General features: G+C 43.0%; 1 protein-coding gene across 1 annotated transcript in view; it reads right to left on the reverse strand.

Annotated features, from left to right (window-relative positions):
• LOC106584419 (C3 and PZP-like alpha-2-macroglobulin domain-containing protein 8) overlaps positions 1–12,907 on the reverse strand; it is a 53,694-nt gene that overhangs the window by 40,354 nt on the left and 433 nt on the right. The window contains exons 2-8 of the mRNA XM_014169727.3: positions 4,444–4,595; positions 3,593–3,615; positions 2,923–3,088; positions 2,659–2,711; positions 2,084–2,101; positions 1,360–1,414; positions 1,146–1,259 (exon numbers count right to left, since the gene is read on the reverse strand). Coding sequence (XP_014025202.1) covers positions 1,146–1,259; positions 1,360–1,414; positions 2,084–2,101; positions 2,659–2,711; positions 2,923–3,088; positions 3,593–3,615; positions 4,444–4,595 — 581 coding nt within the window. The remainder of the gene's footprint in view (positions 1–1,145; positions 1,260–1,359; positions 1,415–2,083; positions 2,102–2,658; positions 2,712–2,922; positions 3,089–3,592; positions 3,616–4,443; positions 4,596–12,907) is intronic.

Consider the following 12,907-nt stretch of genomic DNA (forward strand, 5'->3'; position numbering starts at 1 on the left):
GGCAACAACACATCCACCATGCTGACCCTTAACACGGGGGTCCCTCAGGGGTGCGTACTTAGTCCCTTCCTGTACTCCCTGTTGCCCCATGACTTCGTTGTCACGCACGACTCCAACACCATCATTAAGTTTGCCAATGACACGACGGTGGTTGGCCTGATCACCGACAACAATGAGACAGCCTACAGGGAGGAGGTCAGAGACCTGACAGTGTGGTGCCAGGACAACAACCTCTTCCTCAACGTCAGCAAGACAAAGTGGCTGATCGTGGACTACAGGAAACGGAAGGCCGAGCACGCCCTCATTCACAACGACAGGGCTGTAGTGGAGCGGGTTGAGAGCTTCAAGTTTCTCGGTGTCCACATCACTAAGGACCTATCATGGTTCAAACACACCAACACAGTCGTGAAGAAGGCACAACAGTTAATCAAATGGCTACCCGGACTATGTGCATTGACCCCCTATTCTTGCACTGGCTCAATGCACACACATACTACACTGACACTCCAACACACACACACACACACACACACACACACACACACACACACACACACACACACACACACACACACACACACACACACACACACACACACACACACACACACACTACATACGCTCACACACACACATGCATATTGACGCCACACACACACACACACACACACACACACACACACACACACACACACACACACACACACACACACACACACACACACACACACACACACACACACTACATACGCTCACACACACACAAAACACACACACATGCATATTGACGCCACACACACACACACACACACACTCACATATAGACACACACGCTGTTGCTGCTGCTACCTATTTGCCTAGTCACTTTTACCCCTACCTACATGTACATATTACCTCAACTACCTCGTACCTCTGCACATTGACTCAGTACCGGTACTCCTTGTATATAGCCTCGCTACTGTTGTTTTATTTTGTTACTATTTCATTTTTTTTCTTGTTATTTTTAAACTCAGCACTGTTGGAAAAGAGCTCGTAATTAAGCATTTCACAGTAAAGTCTAGACCTGTTTTATTTGGTGCATGCGACAAATAATATGTTGTTTGATTTGATAAATGGTGACTTTCAGGTAGCAAGTAGCAACTCACCATACTTCTGCACTTCAAATGACTTGTTGTAGGTGTGCCCCTGCATCTCTACAAAGATGAACCACTCTCCAAACACAGGCTGGTCTGAGAGAGGGAAACTCATGTTGACGACCCCTGAGGAGAGAAGCAGGGGCCAAAAAATATCAACGCCACATGAACTACAGCAGTCACCACACAGTAGATGATGATAATGATAACATGGGGAGTTTCTCACCACAGCAGAGGGGTTTAAGCCCTTTCCACTGGACCATCCGAGATCCTCTTGGGTCCTGCAACCCAGAGTATGAATACACAGTTGATCGAGACATTCTACTTTCATCAAAATATGCATTACTCTGTTTCTCCCTACGTGAAAGCTGTGAACTTACATAAGTACTCATGAGTGAAGTTATGTAAGGGTTATGCTAATAAATATATTGGGGGTAACCCCTGCGTGATGAAATCCTACAGTAAGCTGCCTTCTTACATACACTGACCCGGCACTGACTCAAGGGGAAAGACTAACACTAACGGCTGTCAATCAGTTAATTGCAGCCACTCGCACAGACACTTCCCTGACCAAGAGGGCCACGGGACTGCAGGCTGCAGGTGACAGAATAACACAAACAGCTACACAGTTTCTTAGTCACTGAGCTGAGCCCGTTTCCAGAGCTTCCTCGGACATCTTAACACCAAGCAGCATACTTGCCCTGAAAAGATACCGCAGACAGAGCACAAGAGGATGTGAGAGGGACAGAGAGAGATAGAGAAGAGAGAGAGAGGAAGTGTGCAGCATTAGCTGGGCAAGATGTAGGGGCCAGGCTGGAGCTCAAAGCCCAGGCCTGTTATCAAAGTGAGCCCTTCCCTGCCCTGTAATCTCCTGCCAGGGGTTGGGAGACTAATCCCCCAGTGTCCCGTGGCCCTCCCTCTAGGTCCGGGTGGTCCCTCCCTCCACTTACCAAAACGTAGGCCTCAATCTGCAACCAGGAGAAGAAGAAGAGTAAAAAAAATGAGTCAAGGACAGCACACACATTAGACAAACTGCAAACTGCACAGCCACATGGCAAAATATCTCCACCTCCTCCCCCCTCTCCAACAATCATCCATCTGTGAGTGCGAGCGTTAGCCTTTGCCAGCAGCAGACCTTTACAGCTGCAGCCATCAATAAACACACTGTCTACACAGCGGCAACTATATATTTGGAGCCATTTCTAAAAATTCTAGCAGAAATGGCAAGGTTTGTGGCGGTAAATAGGTTACTGTACATTTAGTGTGCATTCAGGCTCAGGCCAGTTTTCCCCCACTTCACTACCCTCTGACAGAATGTTGGAAAAATAGGTGTGTGAAAACTAGCTTGATGCCACCCTTCATTTAAAGCCATAACACATCAAAGGAGAGGAGGCCAGCTGCTTGGAATCAAGGCCCACTGATAAACATTAGGTCAACACACCTGATTCTCATATTTCATATCCCATTAATTTCCTGTAAGTGGGTGTGATGTATTGGCTTTGATGTGAGAGACTGGGTTCATTACCTTGTCATTGGCCGGCCTCAGATCCGGAGTGACAGAGTACACGTTGATGAGCACTGGATTGAGAGGTTCAGATTATTACCCATTTCAATGCATTTCTAATGTAGAGTGCAATAAACAATGCATGTCATGTCATTAGCTTTTCTCCTGGGCTGCTATTAAGACTGGCTTCTTACAACACACAATGGCCTATGAATAAATCTATCTACAGTAGAGGTTTATGAGTAGGACAATGGCTGCTACTGGAAGGGCCTGGAAGGCAGAGACCTTTCTGTTTGGGCTTGTAGACTGGCTTATCCGTCTGGATGAAAACGGCTGTGCCCTTGCTGTCCACAGTGACAGTGGTGTAGTTGTGGAAGATATATCCCCCCTCAGTGATGTGGCGATTCCCCCACACCTTCAGATGGGCCTGACCTCTCAGACCTCGAGGGACCTGAAACCAGGAAGGGCACATGTATCTTCAGGATGCGGTACCTAACACAACACCACACAGACCAGTGGCAAACCACATGCTAAAGTGCCTAGCAACCACAGTGGACAATACGAGACTATATTTGATAAAGACAGGGGTGGGGGTTAGAGGGAGTGGAGGAATCAAGTCGTGAATGTTGGATTGATCCATTCCAGCCTTTGGGGCCTGCAGACCCTTACATGCACGTCAACAGCTGTTGCATATTATATTTGAGGCTATTACCCTATTCCAAATGAATGTGCAAAAAGGCAGATGTTCACATACAAATGATGTTAGTGTTGTTTTGCATGTCATCTGCGGAATATGGACAAACTGACTGGGATCTCACTACTGTGCAGCTGGAACCACAACCATTTTACACTCTTGAAACAACAATTATGTTTTTATTCACAACACAACAAAGATAAAAACCAATTAACAAACGATAGACAGAAACGCTGTTAAACACAATGACGTCGCTCTCACCTTTAATTTGATTGTGCCTTTGTCTGAAATGGAAAAAAATGAATAAAGTCACACAAAACAAGGCAAAATATTCAGATCAAAATGATTTGAGTTCTTGTGATTGTGTGGTTTGATCAAGGAACATTAACTTGCGTCAACACCGGGCCTTGAGTGCCACAGTGTATACTGGTTTCCGTCCTTGCAGTTTACAGTAATCAAGAACTTTAGTTATATACTGTCTGGTTATACCTTTGATACATCACAATAAACAGTTCTGTTGAATCTCTGGCCAATCAAGGGGTCGTCACTACTTACCACAGCCACAGATTCATAATTATGGCTAAACCCTGCCCATTTCTACAATTTCTATTAATAAAATCAGATTTTAAACCGAACCATAACCACACTGCATACCTTATGCCTAACCCTAAAAAATAAATATCATGAATTTTTACGATAAAGCCAATTTTGACTTTATGACTGTCGTAACTAGTGACAACCCAATCAAGGATATCAATTAATTGCCAGAGTAAAGAAAAACCAGTGGAACTGGAGTGATGCACTCTCTGCAGGAGATACAGCTGCAGGCTCTTTCAATGAAGCGCTGAAGTCCCATCTATTAGGACTGCTGTCAAACAAATCCCACATAGATACACAATAGCCTGATTAGACAAGCCAGACTTAACAATAAACCCCCTATCAAAAGCGACATCCGTTAAGGGCCCTGTGAGATCAGAAGTATACACTCCACCCGGCAGGTGTGCAGCCTCATGCTGTGTGTTCCCCTATAAGTGTGCGTGCACTCTCAGTGTAAGAAATGGTGGTGTGTGCTCCTATGTTAGCTTGTGTGTGTGTGGAGGGGGGGTCCTCACCTAGCACCATGCCATGGCTGTACGCCACTGTCTCACCCTTCACAGAGAGCTGGACCTGGACGTGCGTCTCCTCCACAGCGTTGAAGATTGTGACACTCAAGGCCTCCTCCACACCAGCGCGGAACACTGAGGGAGCAGCGATTAGGTAACCCCTAGTGTCCAGGAATGAGAGGGGTGTTGGTCAACAGACAGTGCATCATAGAAACTTTCAGCCGGGGGTTCACAAATTTGGTGTTTGCTGGTTTTTTCATTTTCTGATAGGTAGATCATTCTTATTCCAGTATGCTTCGAGCAAGCAGCAACACCCAATATCAACACACCAGCGGCCCCAACTTCACCCTCCTCCTGGCCTCCAAATATGGCTGTTTATGATGTTACACAAGGCAGTATCTATATACACACACACGCACACACAGAGTCCTCAAGGGATTTGCAAAGTGAGATCAGGTTTAATTGCGAGGATAGCAGGGACACAGTACCTGTCAGCCAAAAGAGCTCTGCTCTAGTGTTCTCGTTGGGTGGTCTGGCACCACTTCTGATGTAACCTAGTTGTTTTTTAAACACAGTGACCAAGATTAAAAACAGTCAACTCTGACATTCAGTCGAGGGAAGACGGCTGTCAGAAGGGTCGGAGGCCAAAGGTCATCCGCAGAAGCACATAAACATTCTGAAAGTCCAATTAAGTTTTTACCACTGGTTGGCAAAGGACCACCATAAATGAGAGTGGCGCAAGGGGTTCACTGGCAGTTGCAAAGAGTTCCAGAAGTTCACGGACCTTAGTTTGGAGGCATACTAAGGTTCCATATGGAACTTTAATCACATTATTACATGACTATTACTTCTGCATTATTACATGCTTATTCCACTTTTTTCACAAGTTAAAATGAACAAAAATGTGATAACATTATCAAAAAGTAATCTGTGTCATTCAGGTGTGATAGTTTTTTTTCCAGACCTGGGAGCTCCCATTTTAAACTTTCCTCAAGATCAACCAAATTAGAATGAGCATTGAATCCACCAACCCAATTGCATGTCTTAGTATCAGATCAGGTGGTTAACATTACAGTGCTTGGGGGCCAGAGGCAATCTAAGTCACACAGAGTCATGAGAAAATCCCTTGAAAAATGGGGCATTGGGAATAGAAAGATAATAGGAGGAAATTGACTCTCAGCGTTTGATCTGCAGCAAGTTCAACCAGCTTTTTGATAAGCCTGCGTCAGGTGCTGAGGACCATGCTTATTTTAATGATGCATTGAATGTCACAGTGGTTTCTGCATGCCTCCTCAGAGCTCAGTCTCAAGTGCTTGAGAACTGACGTTCTTTTGTTAGGAAAGCTGGTATTAGTCCCATAGCGATCTCAATGGTGTGGTGGGCTGGGCTCCCCTCTGGAGCATTTGGCAGCACAGCTTGTAACCCTTTGAAATTATTAACACAGCAGACTTCTCCACAGTTAGTCTCTGGAATACTGTTGACAGCAGCCAGACAGATAGCATCCTTAGGGCCTCTCACTTTGACGGCACAAACTAGGTCCATGAGAGATACTTGTGTAGTGTAAAGAGACGTATCTAGATTCAAATCCCTATTTAAGAGATGTCTCCCACAGTACAGTGCATTTGGGAAGTATTCAGACCCCTTGACTTTTTCCACATTTTGTTACGTTTACAGCCTTAACGAATGTTTCCCTCATCAATCTACACACAATACCCCATAATGACAAAGCAAAAAAAGGTTTTTAGAAATGTTTGCTAATTTATTACAAATAAAAAACTGAAATACTTTATTTACATAAGTATTCAGGACCTTTGCTATGAGACTCGAAATTGAGCTCAGGTACATCCTGTTTCCATTGACCATCCTTGAGATGTTTCTACAACTGGATTGGAGTCCACCTGTGGTAAATTAAATTGATTGGACATGATTTGGAAAGGCACACACCTGTCTATATATGGTCCCATAGTTGACAGTGCATGTCAGAGCAAAAACCAAGCCATGAGGTTGAAGGAATTGTCTGTAGAGCTCCGAGACAGGATTGTTTTGATGAAACAGATCTGGGCAAAGGTAGCAAAACATTTCAGCGGCATTGAAGGTCCCCAAGAACACAGTGGCCTCCATCATTCTTAAATGGAAGAAGTTTGGAACCACCAAGACTCTTCCTAGAGCTGGCCGTCTGGCCAAACTAAGCAATAATGGTAGAAGGGCCTTGGTCAGGGAGGCGACCAAGCACCCGATGGTCACTCTGACAGAGCTCCAGAGATCCTCTGTGGAGATGGGAGAACCTTCCATAAGGACAACCATCTCTGCAGCACTCCACCAATCAGGCCTTTATGGTAGAGTGGCCAGATGAAAGCCACTCCTCAGAAAAAGGGCACATGACAGCCCGCTTGGAGTTTGCCAAAAGGCACCCAAAGACTCTCAAACCATGAGAAACAAGATTCTCTGGTCTGATGAAACCAAGGTTGAACTCTTTGGCCTGAATACCAAGCGTCATGTCTGGAAGACACCTTGCACCATCCCTACGGGGAAGCATGGTGGTGGCAGCATCATGCTGCGGGGATGTTTTTCAGCAGCAGTGACTGAGAGACTAGTCAGGATCGGGGGAAAGATGAACGGAGCAAAGAACAGAGAGATCCTTGATGAAACTCTACTCCAGAGCACTCAGGTCCTCAGACTGGGGTGAAGGTTCACCTTCCAACAGGACAACGACCCTAAGCACACAGCGAAGACAACACAGGAGTGGCTTCGGGACAAGTCTCTGAATGTTCTTGAGTGGCCCAGCCAGAGTCTGGACTTGAACCCGATCAAACATCACTGGAGAGACCTGAAAATAGCTGTGCAGCGACGCTCCCCATGCAACCTGACAGAGCTTGAGAGGATCTGCAGACAAGAATGGGAGAAACTGCCCAAATACAGGTGTGAGGCAATGATGGTGCCAGAGGGGATGCTATTTTGTTTGTTTTTTCGCGTTGTTCGTAACTTGTTTTGTACATAATGTTGCTGCTACAATCTCTTAAAACCGAAAAGAGCTTCTGGACATCAGAACTGAGATTACTCACCTCAGATTAGACAAAGAGTTTTTCTTCAATGAGTCGGACGGGAGGGATATATTACAGACACCCGACCAGGTCCAGATCCCCGTTATTGGCTGGAGAAGAAAACTGAGATTTTGCGGAAAAAGATCAGGGTGCCTTGTGAGGATCAGGGGACGAGTGGCTAATCTGCCTTTGCCTTCCTTCCTGCTAGCTAACGTTCAATCGCTGGAAAATAAATGGGACGAACTGAAAGCACGTATATCCTACCAACGGGACATTAAAAACTGCAATTTCTTATGTTTCATCAAGTTGTGGCTGAACGAAGACATTAACAACATACAGCTGGCGGTTTATACACTCTACTGGCAGGATGGAACAGCAGCCTTTGGTAAAACACGGGGCGGGGGCCTATGCATATTTGTAAACAACAGCTGGTGCACTATATCTAAGGAAGTCTCAAGGTTTTGTTCGCCTGAGGTACAGTATCTCATGATAAGCTGTAGACCACACTATCTACCTAGAGAGTTTTCATCTGTATTTTTTGTAGCTGTCTACATACCACCACAGACCGATGCTGGCACTAAAACCACACTCAATGTTGTATACCCCCATAAGCAAACAGGAAAACACTCACCCAGAGGCGGTGCTCCTAGTGGTCGGGGACTTAATGCAGGGAAACTTAAATCAATTTTACCTAATTTCTATCAGCATGTTAAATGTGCAACCAGAGGGAAAAAATTCTAGACTACCTTTACTCCACACAGAGAGACGTGTACAAAGCTCTCCCTCACCCTCCATTTGGCAAATCTGACCATAATTCTATCCTCCTGATTTCTGCTTACATGCAAAAATGAAAGCAGGAAGCACAGTAACTCGGTTTATAAAAAAGTGGTCAGATGAGGCTTCTGAACAGCTTCTACCCCCAAGCCATAAGACTCCTGAACAGCTAATCAAATGGCTACCCAGACTATTTGCATCCCCCTCAATTACCTCGACACCGGTGCCCCCGCACATTGACTCTGTACCAGTACCCCCTGTATATAGCCCCGCTATTGTTATTTACTGCTGCTCTTTAATTATTTGTTATTCTTATCTCTTACCTTTTTTGATGATATCTTTTTAGGTATTTTCTTAAAACTGCATTGTTGGTTAAGGGCTTGTAAGTAAGGTCTACACCTGTTGTATTTGGCACAGGTGACAAATACAATTTGATTTGATTTGCTAAGCGTGTAGAGTCATACCCAAGAAGATTTGAGGTTGTAATCACTGCCAAAGGTGCTTCAACAAAGTACTAAGTAAAGGGTCTGAATACTTATGTAAAAATTACATTTAATTAAAAAAAAAATATATATATATATATATATATATATATACATATATATAAAAATGTGCTTAAATGTCTAAAAACCTGTTTTTGCTTTGTCATTATGGGGTATTGTATGTAGATTGATGAGGAAAAAAACGATTGAATACATTTTAGAATGCGTCTGTAATGTAACAAAATGTGGAAAAGTCAAGGGGTCTGAATACTTTCCGAATGCACTGTACCTCCAGAAGTACTGTGGGTGACATCTACACTACGTAGCCCCCTCTGAGCGGTAGTGTAAAGTCAATGGCTCTCCCACACCCAATGATTTTATATATACACTAGATGACTGACAGGGGGCCAACACAGCTCCATCACGGCACTTTCCCAGCGTAAAAAAAAATATTTTGTAAGCAAAAAGTCATTTTTAATGTCTACATTTGTTTTTGCCATGTTTATTCTATTACAGACACCATAATACAATCTTAAATTATATTATGTTAGGTAAACATAAACATAAAAAAATACATAAAAACATTTACCTTAAAGTAAAAGTACTAATGTTACTGTCCCACGGCAACAACAAAAATACTTATATACATGTCATTTTGTCCTTGAAACATTTCCTTGAAATACTGTAGAATTAAATTCATTCCTATGGAGTCATTGAACACTGGTCCCTTTAATAATGTTTACTGTTTTACCCACTTTATATCTATATACTGTATTCTAGTCATGGATCATCCTATATAACTACTGCTATACACAACTTTTCTATTCACATACTGTCTTAACTGTCCATACACACCATTCACATACATACAGTGCATTCGGAAAGTATTTATACCCCTTGACTTTTTCCACATTTTGTTACGTTACAGCCTTATGTAACGTCTGCTTCCAACTCACACTCTCAAACACGTAGATCCCCTGAACGCAGCTCACTTTCCAGCTCACACTCTCAAACACATAGATCCCCTGAACGCAGCTCACTCTCCAGATCCCAATCACCTGAATTCTGATCACCTGTTCACACACCTGTATGTCATTATCACACACCATTTAGTTCAGTTCTTTGCACCCCATCATTGTGAGGTAATGTTTGTTTTGTGACACACTTCTTTTCGGAGCGCTGTGTTTCCCGTAATTTAATCCTCCCGTGTATGAGTTTTTGCCTGCCTCACTAACGACGCATTTTGCCTATTCCCTGCCTGTACTTTAGCCTATCAGATTTCCTGTTATCTACCTATTGCCTGATCTCCCGGACGACGTTACTAACCTTTTCCCTGCCTGTACTGTTGCCTTTTTGGACCCCCTGTGTATGACCTTCTGCCTGCCCCTGGACCCAGCTACCTGCCTCCTCCTGTGGTCCTTTACAAATAAACACCTGCTGCGCCCTGCGCTTGAAACCAGCTCTCTGTCTCTCATTGTGTTCATTACACCTTATTGTAAAATGAATTAAATAGTTTTTTTTCTTCATCAATCTAAACACAATACCCCATAATGACGAAACCAAAACAGGTATTAATACATTTTTGCACATTTATGAAAAACAAAAAACTGAAATATCACATTTATTCAGACCTTTTACTCTGTACTTTGTTCAAGCACCTTTGGCAGCGATTACAGACTTGAATCTTCTTGGGTATGACGCGACAAGCGTCGCACACCTGTATTTGGGGAATTTCTCCCATTCTTCTCTGCAGATCCTTTCAAGCTTTGTCAGGTTGGATGGGGAGCCTGTGCTTAGGGTCGTTGTCCTGTTGGAAGGTGAACCTTCGCCCCACTCTGAAGTCCTGAGTGCTCTGGAGCAGGTTTTCATCAAGGATCTCTCTGTACTTTGCTCCGTTCGTCTTTGCCTCGATCCTGACTAATCTCCCAGTCCCTGCCACTTAAAAACATCCCCACAGCATGATGCTGCCACCACCATGCTTCAGGGATGGTGCCAGGTTTCCTCCAGACGTGACGCTTGGCATTCAGGCCAAAGAGTTCAATCTTGGTTTCATCAGACCAGAAAATCTTGTTTCTCATGGTCTGAGAATCCTTTAGGTGCCTTTTGGCAAACTCCAAGCAGACTGTCATGTGCCTTTTACTGAGGAGTGGCTTATGTCTGGCCACTCTACCATAAAGGCCTGATTGGTGGACTGCTGCAGAGATGGTTGTCCTTATGGAAGGTTCTCCCATCTCCACAGAGGATCTCTGGAGCTCTGACAGAGCTCACTGACCAAGGCCCTTCTACCTTTATTGCTTAGTTTGGCCAGACGGCCAGCTCTAGGAAGAGTCTTGGTGGTTCCAAACTTCTTCCATTTAAGAATGATGGAGACCACTGTGTTCTTATTAGGGACCTTCAATGCTGCTGAAATGTTTTGCTACCCTTCCCCAGATCTGTGCCTCGACACAGTCCTGTCTTAGCTCTACGGACAATTCCTTCAACCTCATGGCTTGGTTTTTGCTCTGACATGCAATGTCAAATGTGGGACCTTATATAGACAGGCTTGTGCCTTTCCAAATCATGTCCAATCAATTTAATTTACCACAGGTGGACTCCAATCAAGTTGTAAAAACATCTCAAGAACGATCAATGGAAACAGGATGCACCTGAGCTCAATTTTGAGTCTCATAGCAAAGGGTCTGAATACATATGTAAATAAGGTATTTGTTTTTTATTTATAATAAATATGCAAAATTTTAACAACCTGTTTTCGCTTTGTCATTATGGGCTATTGTGTGTAGATTGATGAGTAAAAAAAATATTTTATCAATTTTAGAATAAGGCTGTAACGTAACAAAATGTGGAAAAAGTCAAGGGGTCTGAATACTTTCCGAATGCACTGTACGTATAGATTACATTTAGATTACTCTTACAGTGCTATTTGGGTTGTTAATTGGACTCGTTCCGACATTTCTTTATTTCTTAGATTTTTTTAAATACATTTTTTATTATGTGTGTACTTGTTTGACATTATACAGCATTGTGAGGAGCTAGTAACATAAGCAAATGTTATAGCGGGTGCAGAGAAAAATGCTTAATTATGTATGTGCACTACTAATAAACTTTGATTTGGATGACTGCTTTTTCTGGGTAGTGCCAATATGGCCGACTAGTGGCTTCAAAGCCTGTCATTGGCCAATACATAGAGATGTCCCTGAGATAATTAACTCAATACCAGTAATTGAAAGTTAAAGGCTTAAAATACCCACACGTTTGTGAATCATTGCATTAATCAAGTGTGCAAAACCATGTGCAATATGGTTTAAAAATGAGAAGCTCCTGTATAGTTAGAATTTTTATCCTTATTTTGTTTGTCGATATACTATGGTATTTACGGTATGCTTATAGCTTCACTCAAATGAAGCAGGAATGAGTTTTTAGCCGCACCAGAAACAAGGATCGTCACTAGTTACCATAGCCACAAAGTCATAATTATGGCTAAATGTATCTTTTTAAAATCACATTTTAAACCTAACCTTTACTCTAAATTCCAGTGCTCGACTTGGGCAGGAGCTCACTGGAGCGGAGTACCAGCACCTCAAATGTTCAACTGCTTGAGCGACTTTTCGTCCTATAGAATATTAGCTGCACCTAAATATAAGTTCCTGCACCTAAATATAAACGGTACCGGCACCGAAAATGTGTACCAGCACTTATTTCAGTCCTGGTCTAGCACTGACTAACACACTGCTAACATTATGTCTAACCTAACCTTTTTTTTAAAAAGAGCTAATTGTTGTTTTCATGAATTTTTAGGATATAGCCAATTTTGACTTGTGGCTGCGGTAACTAGTGAAAAAACATCCAAGGCTAATGTAAACAGAAAAGTTGCAAATCTGACAATTTTTTAGTAAATGAGCTCTAAAATACTTCTTGCAGTAGAAGAGCAGTCATAGGGACCTATATACAAACGACTTTATTTTTTTTAACTCGGACAGCACTATCAATCCAACCACAACTAGGGCTCTGAACGTGTAAAGTGAGTTGAATACATTGTTTCACATTCATGGCATAATGAACAAACACCCTTGATAAATGCATGTCATTCCAACAACCCAGTATTCATTCCTTAAATACAAAATGCAGCTTCTCGTTAATGATCAAAAACGATAGAAATACAAAACAATGCTATTTGTA

This window comes from Salmo salar, chromosome 23 (assembly GCF_965601325.2).
Source record: "Salmo salar chromosome 23, fSalSal1, whole genome shotgun sequence".
Classification (NCBI taxonomy): domain Eukaryota; kingdom Metazoa; phylum Chordata; class Actinopteri; order Salmoniformes; family Salmonidae; genus Salmo; species Salmo salar.